The sequence below is a fragment of the Pinus tabuliformis genome, chromosome 4_2 (assembly GCF_031772625.1).
Source record: "Pinus tabuliformis cultivar Carrire ecotype Pingquan chromosome 4_2, CPIR1, whole genome shotgun sequence".
NCBI classification, from domain to species: Eukaryota; Viridiplantae; Streptophyta; class Pinopsida; order Pinales; family Pinaceae; genus Pinus; species Pinus tabuliformis.
In genome coordinates this window covers 13,195,643-13,213,835 of record NC_142304.1, presented here as the reverse complement: position 1 = coordinate 13,213,835, position 18,193 = coordinate 13,195,643, and the positions used below count along the sequence as shown (strand labels likewise).

Below are 18,193 nucleotides of genomic sequence, written 5' to 3'. Positions count from 1 at the left end.
CCTCTGGAAAAGGCGAAGTCTTATCGAATCATTATTCAGGGTGTTTGATGAATACCACAGATGAAAAGTCATCACGTGATTTGATGGGTCTTCACTTGGATTTCCATTGAATTTAGGAATGTCAGATGGAAGTTTGTGAGGAATCGCTGGCCACCAAGGGGCATAAGAAATCGGATTGTTGGTTAACCGGTGTAAATCAGGTAACTCTAAAGTTGCCACAAATGGCAACTGCTGATTCAGGTTAGGTGAAGCATAACCAGGGTACGATGGAATCGCTTGAGCAGTGGGTCTTTGCATACCAGCATAATGTAATTGATGTTGGTATGACTGATACGGTTGGTGGACTTGACCACTGTAAAGCGGTTGGTTTTGACCGTTTTGTATATACGGTTTTCCACTGTTGGCAAAGATCTGCTGCTCAGAACCTTGGTACACTTGCTGGAATTGTGGTTGTTGGTATTGCACTAGCCATGGTTGTGAAGCCATGTTCTGTTGCGCTATGCTAACCATTGGACCAAGGTGTGGGGTAATTGTACCCGTTTGGACCTGTGTCGCCCCACCAGTTGGCGATTGTGGTTGTGACCCAGGGTCAAGGGGCTGTTGCATTACAACCTGAGAAATCTGAGGTTGACATACAACAGGCATCGCTTGAACTTGGGACACTGTTACAATAGCTGGTGTGGTCGGGATATTTGTCATAGGTACACACTGTTGCATAGAATATACAACCCTTGGTTGTTGAGGTAGAATAGGTACCCAACCACTTGATGTAATTCCAGTATAACCTGAATACTGTTGGGAACTCCCGTACGGATACCCTCCTGGAGGGGGTAATGAAAGGGCATACTGCCCCCCATACGGTAGCAATCCGGAAATCAAGGGGATTGATTGTCCTTGGGGACTGGATTGCCCAAACTGACCTCCAAATGGATCAATCTGGCGAGTCGCAACATAAGAGTTGCCGGATATTATTCCGGATGAACAAACTGGAACGGAACACACTGTCGAAATAGTCCCTTGGTGGACTCCTTCTAGCTGTTGCGAACTAGTCGGGACAGATGGTATGCCGACAAACATTGTCGGAGTGACAGCGGGGGCTTTCGCTGTCGCTGTGTCATTCGACACAGTCCTAGATGTTGACGGTTGTTCAGACATTTTGAGTCTATCCAATAGATTGCCTAGCGATTCTACAGGAACCTCCACTTGTGGTGGATTAACTTCTGATGAAGGAAATAGAGTGACCCCGACTCCAAAATGAGTTGAAGTACTTGCTTGCGGATCCTCTGCAATTTCCTCTATCGCAATCAAACCAGGTAGAAGAGGAAGATCGTCAGGTTCGTAAAATATTTCTGGTGCCGAAGAAGGGGTTGTTTCGACAGCGACAGTTGTTTGAGGAACAAAACTCTCTGGACCGGTTACAGATGGAACTGGTTCAGTTACACAAGTATTTGCCCCCAGACTAGGATTAGTATTACTGTCCCTCTGTGGCTGTTGAACTTCTTCTATAGAGGCAGGGTTTCCAGAAATGTTTGGAGTAACCGGAACCTCAGATGTAGTTGGAACACTTGTTCTAACTTTGATAGGAGATTTTGAACCGGTTAAACGAGTTCGCTTTGTCCGTATTGTTTTCGATTCCGGAGACAAAGACGGTTGACTCGTAAGCCTCCGCGAACGACGGGGTTTCAATTGACTTACTTCCACGATTGCGGATTACTTGATCAACCAAAATAAAAAGGGGAAATTGGTGTTTCCAAATTGAATGAATTTTATTAGACGCTTTAGACACAACTTGCTTTTTCACTTTTAAAGAGTCGAGAAAAAGTTAAAGATGACTCTAGTCTCCTTCGATGTTTTAACGAGCCCGAAGTGACAAATGCTCGGATGGAATTTTTCTGTTCTAGAGTCTGAAAAAGGCCAAAAGAAACTGCTCTGGAGATCTAGGCAGAGGGTGTGCCAAACTTTTCGCAAAACCACAGAATACTTTTTACGGTACGGGTGGTCGATCTTCGTGAATGCTGTGTTCACTGCATTGCGATCAGTAGGGCGGCCGACACAGCTTCCTAAGGATAAAGGATATATGCCTATAGGGGTCTCCCAATATATACGCGACGGTACGTGGGAGCACAAATCCGTACTAGCGCTACTGTCTCTCACGAGGAATCACCCACCTTCTTCGAGATCGACAGTCACTAGGCTTAACGACGCCGGAACATGTCTCTAGCCTAGACCTCTATGTTGTGCGTTATGTTACAAAGCGTTGTTAGGTTCATTCAGTTTATTTTAGGTTGATCTTTTTAAAAGTTTTCCTTTCAAGGTTCACCACAAGATGTATGATACAAATTCCTAAATGCAGTCTAAGATGATAAGCAAGCTTTATTATCTTTCAACTTTGAAAATCCTAGCTACTAAGGGAAAAGAATAACACTATCTTTTCTCAAAGAGCAATCAGCACACTCTAATGCACTTTCCCTAAATCCAACATGCAAACTATCAAATGAAAAATGCACAATGCAGGTGTTTGTTTTCCACTTTCTTAGTATAAATGCCTACAAAGAAAGCTTTTTGCACAACTTTGAATTTGCTTTTACAATGATCAATACAAACAAGCTCACTTTCTTCGAAATCAACAAGGGTAGAAGAGATTACAATCACTTTGCGATTTTCGAAATAAAGACTTGTTTTGACACTTTGAAAGAGACAAATTCAAACCAATAAGCAAAAGTAAATCTATAATCAATCTGAAAACAGCCAATGAACTCTCCTCTAAGATCACTATCAAATCTGAATCAAAGGCTACAGGATGATTACTTTACTCATGCAAAGGAAGACTGTAAATGACGCCACAAACACATAAAAACATTCACAATATTTTTGTACAAAAAAGAGGTGGAATCTAAGCAAAGAAAAGGTTTATCAGACTGGTACCTATGTTGGTTAAAGGCTGCAAAAAACAGAGATCAAAACAGGGCAACAGAGGACAAAGAACCCCAGCTGCACAAGGCCAAACTGGTTCAGCACAACCTCAACACTGAGGACTTGACATTCAACGCAGGTAGCCCCTTCGGGACCTGCGTTGAAATGCAGACTGCCTTCACAGCAGCTGCGCTGAAAGAGAAACTCTCGTTTCCCTTGGGTTCTGGGTCATAAAATGCTCAAAAATCAATTGTTTCAGGCCAAATCAGAAACAAAAGCAAGGTATAAACAGAGGGATACTTTGATAGGGTACTAAATACTATCACAAGGATCATCAAATCATTTGTGGATCTAGTTTAGATCATAGACAATTCCAACAACTGGATCAAAGCAGCAACTTTCTACTTTGCATCCGGGAAAGATGCAGTTCAAAGTTGCTGTCAAGTCTATGAAGTAAACAAATGATGGAAACAAAAATGAAATGAATAAACAAATTCTCCCCAGCAGAGTGACCAATATGTTGTGGGGAAAAATGCCTATGCAGGACGATCCTATCCACCTAAGGTGTGACAGCGCCTTAGCAACAAACGAATACAGCTATTATGATTTCTTCCTTTATGAAATGTGAAAGAGGGGAGATCGGCAGACTTACCGTTGTCTTCCGGTTGTCCCTTGATCTAGATCCTCTTCTCTTTGTGTGTCCACAACTACTTGTCTTCTCGCTTGCTCAAGAGAACAACTACTTGAATCCCACGAGATCACAAGAGAACAGCTACCTGTGACAAGAGAACAACTACTTGCGACAAGAGAAGAACACAATACAAAGGCAAATATACATATTCATAAATGATTCAGGATTAGAAGTAAATCAAATACACTAATGCAATCATACAAAATACACCAGCATATAGGAAAGAATCAAGATAGCTTTATTGATAAGTAACAGGGTTCAGGAAGAGATACAACCCATAGGGCTCCAACCCAGCATCTCCTTCCCAGCAGAATGAAATTCCTTCTTCAGCTCCCTTCAAAGCATTAAGCACCCAATGTTTCCAGCCACAAACCAACAGCAATTCTTTGCAATCCCAAAATTCCAGCCTTTAGATCCCATGGAGGAGAGATCCATATATAGATATTTGGAGAGAGGATGAGTCAGCTTGAGATCTGACTAGTGTCCTCTCCCTCTGTCAGTTCTTGAGTCCACTTGGAGGTTCTTGCTTCCACTTGGAGATTTGGAACCTCTTACTCATCACCAGTCGAATTCCTTGATGCAAGTGTCATTTTGGAAGCTTCCTGGGCATTGACACCTTGAGGAATGACTCTGCCACATGTCCAAACTCACTCATCGCAAGTAGCTAGTGTTGGAGTTGACATTCAACGCAGGTAGCCAGTGTAGCAGTTGACGTTCAGCGCAGATGCTCAGTGGAGCAGTTGACATGATCCAGAATTGGCTTGTTTTTGAGTGTTTTCAGGTGGAGAACTTCTGTGAATTGCTGTGGTTAGTTGGCCTTGTTCCTCTAGGGGTAGGAACAACATGTTTAGGGACTTTGGATCCCTTAGATTATGGACATTTCATGCTCGAGGCTGTAAGGCACAAAAATGTCTATAACACTGAGTGAGCGACTTCAATATGGCTTCACATGAAATTCTCTCAAGACCACCTTCTTGAGATCATTGCTATCCAGTACATATATCCTATCTTGGAACCTGACCAATCCATCTGCTATAAGATGATAGTCCTTGCCGTGTGCACCTCCACCTATAATTTTACCTGTATTTCCACCTGCACCTCTACCACTAAATGTACCTGTACCTCTACCACTAAATGTACCTATTCTTGTACTTGTACATGTACCTATACCTGTACTTGTACTATCATCCTACTGCAACCTATGCACAATCTCCATATATCTGACATCATGTTGTCCTGCCTGCAAGATCCTATCCTGTAAGTTGTTCCCATAGGAGCTCATAGCTTCCAAGTGATGTACTTTTACCCGTCTACTGAGAACATATGCCACCTTGTTATCCTTACCTTTGATGTATCAGATCTTGAAATCAAACTCATTGATTGTGGCCAACCATCTAGCATTCCTGGAATTCAGATTCAACTGGTCAAACAAATACCTCAACACAATGTGGTCACTCATAAGAAAAAACCACCTGCCAAAAAGATAGTGCATCCACATCTTCAGTGCATATATAATATTTTCTAACTCAAGATCATGTGTCAGGTAGTTATGCTCGTTCTTGTTTAGTTTTTGAGACTCATAACATACCCCATGTCCATATTGCACAAGCACTCCACCAATCCCTCTCTTGCAAGCATATGTACATACCAAAAAATCTTTGTATGGATATGCAATCTGTAGTATTGGTGCATGTGTCAACAAACGCTTAAGTTATTCGAAGCTAGCCTCACACTCCTCTGTCCATTCAAACTTATGACCTTTCCTTTCTAATGATGTAATGGGATAAGAAATCTATGAGAAGTTCCCGATGAGCTTTCTATAATAGCCTGCCAGACATATGAAAGATCTCACCTCATCCACATTCCTAGGAGCTACCCACTCCATGATAGCCCTTATCTTCCATGTATCTCCTGCAATGCCTTCCTTGGAGACAGCATGTCCCAAGTATTGTACCTCAGTCTAAAAGAAACTACACTTGCTGAGCTTAGTATACAACTGATGCTCCCTCAACAAACTCAATATTGTTGCTAAATACTTGACGTGCTCTTCCTCATTTTTAGAATACACCAATATATCATCAGTGAACACAATAACAAACTTATCCAAATGTGGATGCAACACACTATTCATCAAACACGTTAATGTAGTTGGAGCATTAGTTAAGCCAAATGGGACAACAACAAACTCATAATGCCCATACCGAGTCCTAAACATGGTTTTGTAAATGTCCTCCTCTTTAATGCATATCTTATGGTATCTATATCACAAGTCAATCATTGAGAACACTACTTCTCCCTTCAGCTGATCAAACAACTCATCAATCCTTGACAAAGGATATCTATTCTTCATAGTCACTTTGTTCAATTGCCTGTAATCAATGCATAATCTGATGGTACCATCTTTCTCCCTCACAAACAAGACCGGTGCACCCCATGGTGGTACAAACTAAACCAACTTAGGTGTGCTCCTCCTGTAAGGTGGTTTCGATGCTTGAGTTTCCCCCGACACTAACTCAATCGAAAATTCTATCTCACTGTGAGGTGGCAACTCTGTAATGTCCTAAGGAAATAAATCCCTAAACTGTTGTAAAACTCAATACTTGTTCAATACATCTACATTATCAACCTCCGTACCCTTATCACTAGAAATGTGCATTGCGAATAGCTTGCATCCTTTCCTGTGGCTACGTTTTTCTTGCATAGTTTTCACCATCCTAACTGATGTGGCCTTCTTCTTACCTTGTAAGACTCTTGGTTCTCCATTCTCATCAACATACTCAATAGATTTGTCATATAAGTCTACCTTGGTTCTATGAATATACAACCAATCCATGCCCAAAAACATATTGTATGATCCCAATGGTAATACAGTTAAATTTTTTGATGTTGGAATACCATTCAAATCAAATGTAGAAGCTCTTACCCAATGATGAACTCGCTTCTTCATATTTGTAGCGAACTGCACTAACCAAGATTCTGAATGTAATTCCTTACTCAAACCACACTTATCCACCAAGTCAAGACTAGCATAGCTATAATTAAATCCAACATCATCACAATAGAAATAACCTGATCATAAAGCTTACCTCCCATTTCATTGATAGATGCCTGGTGTTCTTCCTGCCTATTCTCCATTGATGCATAGATATGTGGAATACTTTGACCAACGTCCCCAATAGTCTGCACCTCCTTTGCACTGTATATATGAGGCCTACCACCCTAATTCTATGGACAATCTCTCTTAAGGTGTTCCTTGCCACATGTCCAACACTCCAACCGACCAATACCAACACCTCTATCCTGCTCTTGCGACTCATGTCCTTGTCTAGATACATGAAATCTCTTTTGAAGTGCCACTTTCTCTTTTTCTTTTGCATCCTAAGGCCTTTTCCTTTTAGGCTTCCATTTACCTTTACCTTTGTCATTTCCTTTCCATGCATGATGAGATTCATTCTTACACTTTGATTGTTCATAACAATGCTTGAGTTTTCGAGTAACTTCCTCAAGTGAAGAAGGCTCATCATACTCAATCTGATCTCTAAATACTAATGATAAACCACTAACAAACTGTTGAACTTTAGTCTTCTCATTAATTAGATATGGTACATACCTCAATAACTCTAGAAACTTGGTCGTATACTATTCGTCTGTCATTGATCCCATATTTAGCTCATAGAATTCCTTTGCCTTACTATCGTAGTACCTTTCTGACAAGTACTTCTTCCTAAAAATCCTCTTGAACTCTAGCCAGCTCAAGTCATCTATCTATATGTCTCTAACCCACTTAATATATTCCCACCATATTTCTACTTTACCTTTGAAGCTGAAGATAGTTATTATGGCCTTCACATTATCAATGTACTCATGCAACTCAAAGACTTTTCTCATCCCAAGTATCCAAGCCTTGGCATCTTCTGGTTTCTTGACATCTCTGCTTCTTGACATCTCCATCAAAATTAGGTGGTTTTACTTTTGATTGATGGTGGTGGATCTACCAACATTAAGGGGATCTCCCTGATATGAAGTCCCAATTAGACCTAACACTGTTTGGTGTAGGAGTCCCATTCGGTATGATGGCCTGGCTTCCATTATCTTAAATATATGTCTTAGCTCTTGCTTGTGAGCAAATGAGAGTGATATACTTGGTCTTCAGAAGGTGAGGTATGTGTGCCTAGTGAGTTCTTAGTGTAACTTGTGTCTAAGTTCCTTCACTATAGAGCGGGAGGATGAAAGTGAGTATCTGGTCGAGAGGGAGTAGTCCCAACTCAGGTAGAGACACACAAAACACAACATGATCTACACAGCCTCTAGCAGAGTAGTCCACACAGATGTGGCAGTCACAAACACTAATGTAAATGAATAGATCATACAACTCCCAGCAAAGTAGTCCACATGGATATGATGATCATTATAAAAAATATACAAGAATGAATTTGTCCAGTGTCCGGCGGAGTAGTCCACAAGGAAAAGACACCAATAACAACCATTACAACACATCTTCAACAAAATATGCACCAGAATAACTTAAGTAGTTCAACTATCATAGTACAAGTTAAGAGATGCATTACAAACATTTAAAGAACAGTCTTACAAACAAATACAACAAATGCATGAAAATATGTTGGCTTGTGATGGGCTTCTGATTTAAGCAAAAGTTCCAAGACACATTCATACATCATACATGACTAGCCCTAGTAGTGGAGCATTTGAGACACTACTCACTCCTCAATGAAAATATTACATAATCTCAAGGCTATGTGGGAGGAGCCAAGGTGAAAAATGTCGTTTGCATGTACAACTGAGGGGGTATATATAGCCTAGGGTAAAAATCGCCCTTTGTGACTCTTCGACTTACCTCATGACTGTTAAACTTACATGAATCTTTAACTTCATATGTGTGTGTCTTAGACTTCCACATTACATTACATTTATTACATAAGTATGACACAAAGTTGGTATGTGGTCGAGGTGAGTCATGACACAACTCGACATGACAATGTTGTTATGCACATGCGAGTTGTTTATTCTTATCAGACTACTGTGCTATTTAGTGATGAGTGTGCTCATGGTGTACTATACCTTCACCTCTGCATGGAAATGTGTGCAGAGTATTCAATGGTATTGGTTTTCACTTGACAGTTCATGCATGTGCATGTGTCTCCTTTGCTTTCTACTTGGTATGCTTCCCGTGTTCATCCAACTACGAGCAAGTCTTCTAGCATGTGCTCCTTGTTCATCCCATTCGTCATGGTACCATGTCCCATCCATGTACCTATTTATGTAATCTCTCATGACGAGACGACATAAAATCCAGAAATCGCATGGTATACCATGGTGCATTGTCTTTTGTTTCTGGGTGTAGGTGACCTGGAGAGAGGCAAGGCAAAGAAACAACGTAGAGCACATGTCAGGATGGGCTGCAAGGCTCCGGTACACTATCAAGAAAAATTACGTAGAGGTCATTGGGAGGTTGGGTTGAGCAGTCCTGGAAAGGAGTGACATCTGTGGGAGATGGCTCAGCTGGGAGATAAAATTATGCAAGTTTTCCAGGAAGATAGTGCAGGTAGCAGGGAGCACTGGTAGTGAACACTGCACAATTTTCTAGAGGAGGTCGGGACCAAGTTGTGGCAGCTTGTTGGTCATAAGTGCACAGTTCTGGGAGGCCATCAAGGAGGCCATGAATGCATAGTTTCCAGGCTGAGCAGAGTGTTGGGCAGCAAGAGGACTATCAGTGAAAACTATGCAGTTTTTAGCTAGAGAGTAGGGCAGGCCAATAAGGGAACTACCTTGAAGAACTGCGCAATTTCCCGGGACAGTTAGTGATAGGAAGAAGGTGCATTTCCCTCATGTCTGCGCAGTTTATCTAGGTAGTTCAGGTAATCAAGCTGGATAACTACTGTGTAGTTTTGGAGATGAGTGCATCCCTAGGTCACAAATCAAGTCAAATTTTCTAGTTGATGAACGGGAGGCTTGATGGATGGGCTTGTAGGAAGCATATACAAAAATGGCATCTTGGGCTACTTATGCATTGCTCTGGGTGACAGTTAACTAGCCTGATTCCAAAATTTCATAGTGCACACTTCTAGACGACAACCTCAAGCTCTATGGAGTTTTGGGTAACAATGCAGGGTCACTAAGGGTTGAGAGTGCAAAACACAGCTTAGTGAAGGTCTGGTTGATTCAGGGTTGTCCAGTCGACATATTTTGGGAAAAATGGCTAAGTTTGTGAGCGAGTGAACTCATGTATACATGACCTTGTGAACACACACTCAACATGACTTGACGACATAAGACCTCAAACCAACAACATAACATATCTCAGTGTGACTTTCTAAAGGTTGAGAGTGACAAGTGCAACAGTTGGGATAGACCTTCATATGACCATGATGACACTTTCGCTACAGTGATTACAACATTGTGTGTGAGTACGACAAGTTTTTACGTAGTCCAAACAACTCATGACCATAAATACAAACCTTCAATATCACTAGAACAAGGTCGCAAGAATGACATATCAATCAACATGCTGAAGATGGCAGTTGGTCAAACAACTGAAAATGAAGCAAGGCATGTAGAGGAAATGCAAGAAATGAATTTTGTATTTTCACACATGCATGTTACTAAAGACATGATGATATGAAAATTACAAGCAATCCTGCAAACTCAACCAAGAGATGTACTTCAAAAGGTGTTCTTTACTTACCATACATACCCTTGAGGTGATCATGCATCTGATGGAGTTTTCATGCAGTCCTAATGTTTTCCCATAACTTAGTCTCTTGGTCCTTCTACTCAACTCCTTGGGGATTATCTTAGCATGTGACCTTTTCTTGTAGTCATTGATAGATAGATCACGTAGTTTTAGTGGGCAGTGACTGTTGCGAGGATGAGGCCCTCAAAGGTCCATCTGCACGGTTTCTCAATGCAAGACAAATAGGGTAGCTTGGAAAACACTATGTAGTTTTAAGGAAAAGGAAACTATTCTAGGATGGAGTCCTGGGAAAGTGGATGAGGATATGTTTCTTGGGAAATGGCTAAGTGTGAAATCAATGACACAGATGTAAATAGTGATAGGACTCTGCTATGATCACACACGAATACTTAGTGACACAACGTAGACCATCCAGAATGTACAAAACATACTCTTCCTGATGCAAAAACCTTCATGACAAGAGTGCGTGAGGTGAGTGTGAAATATATCTATATGATGATAACAAATCATGCATGTATGGCTTCCCTTGAAGCAAAACAAAATCCCCATTGCATGACAAAGAAAAACCCCTATGCCCAAAGATGACACATGCGACATAAAGATGAGAACATGGAAAACTCTCGATATCAAGGAGGGGATCTCAAGATCATCCTCTTACCAACAAGTGACCAAGGAATGATCTATCACAGTTTCTAAGGTTGGCTCTGAAATTTGCATGCCAGCCAAAATTTTAGAGGGTGGATGTAGCCGCTACAACATTGGTGACACACTGGTAGAACTACAACTCTCTTTATGGACCTTCTTTCGTGAAAAGCAAGTATACATGACCTTGTGAACACACACTGAACATGACTCGACGACATAACACCTCAAACCAATAAGACAACATGTCTCAGTGTAACTTTCTAAAGGTTGAGAGCGACAAGTGCAACACTTGGGATAGACCTTCATAAAATCATGATGACACTTTCACGACAGTGCTTACAACATTGTGTTTGAGTGCGACAAGTTTTTACATAGTGTAAACAACTCATGATGATAAAGATAAACCTTCAATATCACCAGAACAAGGTCACAAGAATGACCTATCAACAACATGCTGAAGATGGTAGTTGGTCAAACAAGAGAAAGTGAAGCAAGGCAAGTAGAGGATATGCATGAAATGAATTTTTCATTTTCACACATGCATGTTATTGAAGACATGATGATATGACAATGACAAGCAATCCTGCAAACTCATCTAAGATATGTACTTCAAAAAGGTGTTCTTTACTTACCATACATACACTCGAGATGATCATGCGTTTGATGGAGTTTGCATGTGGTCCTAATATTTTTCCATCACTTAGTCTCTTGGTCCTTCTGCTCAACTCCTTGAGGATTATCTTAGCATGTGACCTTTTCTTGTAGTCACTGAGAGATAGATCACATAGTTTCAGTGGGTAGTGACTATTGCGGGGATGAGGCCCTAGGAGGTCCATATGCGTAGTTTCTGAATGCAAGATAAATAGGGAAAATTGGACAACACTATGTATTTTTAAGGTAGAGGACACTATTCTAGGATGGAGTCCTAGGGTTCTAGAGACAATAGGTTTCATATGGGGAAAGGACACTAGAGGAAACCACTGCGTAGTTTTTGATGCCAAGGGAGGCTGGAGTCTCTATGTACTACGAATTTCCAGTAGGCAAGGGAGAAATCTTGATGGTTGTAGAAGCAAAGTGTAGAGTTTGGGGAAGGTCGATGCGGCTAGGTTTCTCGAGAAATGGCTAACTATGAGATCAGTGACACAGATGTAAATAGTGATAGGACTTGGCTACGATCACACACGAATACTTAGTGATACAACGTAGACGATCCAGAAACATACTCTTCTTGATGCAACAACCTTCGTGACAAGAGTGTGTGAGGTGAGTGTCAAACATGTCTATGTGATGATAACAAATCATGCATGCATGGTTTCCCTTGAAGAGAAACAAAATCCCCATCGCATGACAAAGAACAATTGATATGCCCAAAGATGAGACATGCTGCATAAAGATGAGAACATGTATAGCTCTTAAGATCAAGGAGGGGATCTAGAGATCATCCTCTTACCAAAAAGTCACCAAGGAACGATCAATCATAGTTTCTAAGGTTTACTCTAAAATTTGCATGTGAGCCAAAATTTTGGAGAGTGGTTGTAGCCGCTACAACATTGGTGACACACTAGTAGAACTCCAACTCTCTTTATGGACCTTTTTTCATGAAAAGCGAGTCTAACCCTTCTGGAATTATTGTTCAATTCTTTGATCATGATGGCTTTCACACTAGCTTGTGTGAGAGATGTAGTCCCTACTATTCTCTTAACCAATCAACACGCATTCCAAGCAAAGTCAACTTAGTTGTTTTGATTGGGTATGAGGAGTATATGGATGCATAAGTAATATAATTCACTACCAACAGTCTTGGATAGTACCCCGACGAAGTTACACAGGAACGCAACCATCGCTCTGCTACTATCGAGCCTGGTTAGTACCCTCAAAAATTTACTTGTATCACCTCTCGACAGAGGAATCCTTTCCCTTCTTTTGCCTTATTCATTTTTCATTTTATTCATTTTTTTTTTATTTTTTTAAAGAACTGTGCATAGGCACTTATTTATTTAAGAGGTGGAAGAGGGATCTTGGCTTAAAAGAGGTTGTTCCTTTAGAGGCGTATGTTATATATACCTTCGACATACTTGTTAACATTTTCCCCTCACCTTACTCTACTTCATTGAGCTGACAAGGGTTAACCCAAAATAATTGATTAGAGTAGATGGTACTAGTTAAGAGTGCAAGCGTGGTGATTTCGCTATGACTTACTCTGAATAGAATGATTTTTCCATGCAGGCATCATCGACTGAAGACAACAAGCTCTTCATAATGAGAGAGGAAAATATATAACAAAATGTTGATATTTGTACAAGTCCTCTTATATTTTCCTATCTTGTTTCGAGAGCCAAACACAGTTTCATGAGAGGCTAACCTACAAGTACAAGCAAGAGAAGAAAGAAAAAAAAAAGTGCAGTGAATTCAAAAAAAGCAAGAAATAAAACCAAACCAAGTAACGAAGAAAATAAAACATGAAAACCAAAAAGAAAATTAAAGCAAGAAAGAAAAGACTACTCATACTCCTACGCTAAACAATGCATGGGCCTGCTCACGTAAAGTGATATTTCCGATGTAGCCACGGATGCATTGGCTGGTCCATGTTCGTGAAGGCATGGTAAATGAAAAAGATATGCATGTAAATGAGTGGACAAGAAAGATAGATCAGAAAATACCAACAGATTCCAAGTTCTAAAGCGTTAGCAGAAAAGAAAAGAGTGAATGCAGAGGACAAACATTATGCAGACGTAGCATAGTGTTGCAATGCACTACGTGCAGACAATAAACATACACACTCCTTGGACTGTGACATAGAAGCAAACATGAGAAAGAAATACAACTTATGCTTTGCTAGTGTGCTCGTTATGTAAGATTCCTCATGTTAGCATCACTCTCTTAAAAACAATTATAAATCCAAATAAATTAATTAATTAAATTAAATCATGAGATTTAGTTCCTCAAACTAGGGAGTTTAGTTAGGAGGAGATATTCTCTCCAACTAGCTCTCCTAAGTTAGTGTGTAGTTGAGAAATTATCTCAACCAAAGGTGTCTAAGATAGCAAGCACTATCTTGAGACATTGTCTCTCATCTATTTATTTGTAACACTACATTCAATTCTTTTAATGAGAGAGAATACCTGAGGAAGCCATGAGGCTGAAGCCTTTTCCACCAATATTTTGTGTCTGGTTTATTATGTGTTGTTTATATATTTGTCTAAGTTAATTTCATTCTTCAATATGTGGTATCAAAGCTAAATAATCCTCTCTTGTGTGATATGAGTATTTGATGAGTGCATCGTACATAATTGTGTATTGTGTATGTATTAACTAGTATGGATCTGCACTGAGGAGCGATCGAGTTAGAAGAAGACGGACAAAATTAATTTGATGGTGGTGTTCGATTCGGTTTTTTAAAGTTGCACTTTGAGTTTTTTTTTTTCGGAGCTTTCTCAGCACAAAATTGTAACAGGTCACATCTGGAGGGCAACCCATTTCATTCATGAACTCGAAAACCTTGTGCACTTTTTCCATCTGGTTGTTCCAGCCATGAGTGACCAGGAGAGGCCGAAATGTCAAGGGAGTTAGAGTGCACCTAGCCCTGTACATGTCCTTCAAGGCAGATATGGCAGAATCTGCATAATCCTCCTTACATAGTGCAGAAACCATCATATCATATGCATTTTTTTGCGCAAAATTCTCCAACTGTTTAATTGTTTCAGTGACTTTCCCCAACATCTCTGCATCATCATGCCAAGCAGTGGCAAAGGAGAATGTTTTTGCAGAATTAAAACATTTCTCAGCTACTCTCTCTGTAAGCAGCATCTTTAGGGCTTCAAAGTCTTTACAATGGCCAACAATATTGATGAGCTCGTCATACATGGCAGAGTTCGCCAGAAACCCTCAGTGCACATCACTTTTTCCTGAAGGCTTAAACCAACACTGGTTGCACTTAGCATGCTTAAATCCCAGCTGTGGGTACAATCAAACTAAGCTCACAGGGCAAAACTACTAGACAAGAACATAAACAATGGCTTCAGTGATCCGAATGGCCACCAGAGCAGCGGCTTCGACAACATTACACCTTTCAAACTTGTGAACTTACAGTGGCTCCAACTGATTGAAACTCTCAATTCGAAAATATTTGTAAACGGTATGTACTCTGCCCATTTTCGTGCTTCAAATTTTTGCTTATCGAGAGTACACCAAGATCCTTGTTTGAATCTAGACAATATGTGGCACCTCCAATCACAATCGATAGCTGAGAAACATCTTTAACAGTATCTACTGGCATATTGCTTTGACTTTTTGAAGCATCCATAACATTAAGAAGCTCTGTCTTGCTCAATTTTAATCGCTGCTCAGTATTCAGGGGTCTCAGCAACAATGCTGATACAACGTCATTGACCATCTGAATTAATTTCCCATCATAGTTATCATGTCCTACAATAATTCCCTCACATATATGAGTCTGTTTGTCATCCATGAACTCTTCCACCTCCAGGAAGCTCATACTACAAAGTTCCACATCCATCTCTTTATCATCGTGCCTTCCTCCAGTTATTGCTCGAAATGAAACAGATTTGGAGGCACTACGAACAAAAAGAAGCTGAAAGAATTTTGATTCTTCTTCCCGAATGCCATGTTTTTCCCTTTGCAGTTGCTTTGCCTTGTGAAGCAACCTGTTCCATGATAAAATATCAACAAAGATTTCAAATATCAGAGACTAGAGCCAAATGCATATTCATAAGAGCTGAGTTCAAGTTTGTGAGAACTATGGCATCACTTTGATGGAGTCAACAAGCACCCAGCCGGTGAAAGTAGATCGGCGTGATGATAGCAGTGAATCAACATTGATCAACATCGTTAAACTTATGTTGATAGCAGCAATGCCAGAGTAATGCTAATTGATAAGAAACTAGGGTTGATGAAGGAAGGTGAGACCCCACCAGCATGTTAAATCCACAAGTAAAGGTAAAATCGCTGGTATATTTGTTTGAGGTCTGTGTTGATGAGATTAATTTTATGCCGTGAGATTGTTATGATAGCAAATAGAAGGGATGGTGGCTTAAAGTCCATATTTGATGCCAGGAGTTTGATGACAGATCCAACCATTAAAAAATAGTTGGCCCATTGCAGAATTAGTGGCAAATTTGTAATATCAGAAATAGAGAATAACATTTGCAATGGAAGAACTGAAAAGGGAAAGGAAAAAATAGTTCCTGTCAAGTTGCATTGGATTTCTTCAATCTCCACAGTGGTCATTGGCACATATGGTGTAACTAGTGTTGGATTAAGAAGTCATTGTGTGGAATGTGTCAGTTTCAACTTTCGGATTTTTCTGAGAGGGCCCAGTAGTGGACCAGTGCTTAAATTTGTAAAGATAGTCATTGAATATACATCGTCAGAGGCCAGATCTACCTTCCAAAAAAGCTACCAGCTTCAGTGTTGAGGCCTGTATGTAGTTCATCAACACTCTTGTCGAAGTTGACAACATTCTGAAGCTAAATGTAGTCTCTATGAAGTTGTAATGATAGAACACATAAAGCAATTGCATTGCTTTATTTCTTTATCAAGTTGAGGAATGGACTGTTTGGTTTGTGTGTTGCCTTTGAATGGTACTAGTTTCGTTTTCATTTTCGCTACTTTGTACAAGGTTCTGGGCATTTTTTAGGCGTGGTTAAGATTCTGCTTTCTCCCATCAACGCACGTGTTTATTGTATTTATTAAGCCTTTTAAGGTATCGACTGGAGTTTATACCCGTGTTTTGTATGGCAAGTGAGATTTTTTTATAAAGAAAAGGATTGTTTCCTTGTAATGGAGTGATAAGGTGTATTTTTTAAGGAGGTCATTTTCATATTTTTTTGAAGAAAGCAGTGAGTCATTTTTGAAGACAAGTTGCTTCAAGCATTTGTGATCTTGACATTCTCATTGCTTGAGAAGTTGAAGAATGATGTACTCCAGTGATTAATAAAAACATATCTTTTGTGGTGATTGTGTCCTAAATCCACCCGAAATTGAATAAGGGGATATTAGGTACACCATTTGTATGTTTGTGATGGCGAGTATTTCTATTGCTTCATGTTTTTACTTATGATTTGTGTCTAGTTTTGACATGTAAATGATCTCATTTCATGCACACATAAAATACAATGCCAGCAAGCACAACACCTGTAACAAAATAGCTGCAAGGAAGGATAATTAAGCTCAACACATGCATTTGCATCACTACAACAAATAATCAAAGTTTTCAACATCGGCGTTCTACTTCAACAAACAAATTCACTCAATACAATCAAGTTCATGAATCTGCAAACTCTAGCATTTCAAAGCAAAGTCTACATCACTATAATCAAGTTAATGAATCTGTAAACTTCAACATTTCAGAGCGCAGTCTACATCAACATTATTGAATTTGTTTTCAAACTCAAATTACATTGAATTGTAAGGGTGCATTCTCGGTTGAAACCGACACCCAAGTCTTCAATTGAGTCAAATTGAATTCATTGTAGTGAGTCATTAAATCATTAAGTGTTTTTTGGGTGCATTTTCAACAGTGTTCGACACCCTTACTTTAAGCAGAATCAAGTGAATGCATGAATTTTAAATCTAAAGCAAACAAGCAACAAGTTCACATCTCTTGCAAGCATGCATGAGTATTCATTCAAGCAATTTGCATCAAAATAGTACAAATTTCAAACCTTCAAGCGAGCCAGAGTGAAGATCATTGCAGAAACCATCAAAGCAACCAAACAAGTTTAACTCTAACACCAATCAAGCAAGTTGAGATTGACATCAAGTGAGCATGGCTATTCCTTCAAGTGAGCGTGAAGTCATCAAGTAAGGCAAGTGAGCATTCACACAAGCACGATTGTCATCAAGCGAGTGTGAATTCCAGGGTTTAAGTAAGAAAGTTATACAACTCTAGGAAGTGTTCCCAGCAAGTGCAATAAGCAACAGATCAACTGAGCGTGCCATTAAAGTCCCATAGCAAGTGATCCTATCATGCAAGTAACAAAATCAAGTGAAACAGTTCACAACACGACATATACAACAAGAGAGCCTGATTTCAAGTGAGAAAGTTTAGATGGTGCAACATATTCAGTTGTTAAACATTATTCACAGTTTGATCATCTCTGGTGATGAAGACATGGTGCACATCAGCAAAGAAACTCTTTATGATCTTTCACGGCATCTACGACAAACACATGAAACCATTGAGTTTCTTCAACTTGAGTCGCAACTTCAAA

General features: G+C 39.9%; 1 protein-coding gene across 1 annotated transcript; it reads right to left on the bottom strand.

Annotated features, from left to right (window-relative positions):
- Positions 1-14,273: 14,273 nt before the first annotated feature.
- Positions 14,274-14,825, bottom strand: LOC149168136 (pentatricopeptide repeat-containing protein At3g56030, mitochondrial-like). Its single transcript, XM_089424825.1, has one exon. It carries the CDS (start codon positions 14,823-14,825, stop codon positions 14,274-14,276), a length of 552 nt encoding a protein of 183 aa, XP_089280951.1.
- Between the last annotated feature and the right edge of the window lie 3,368 nt (positions 14,826-18,193).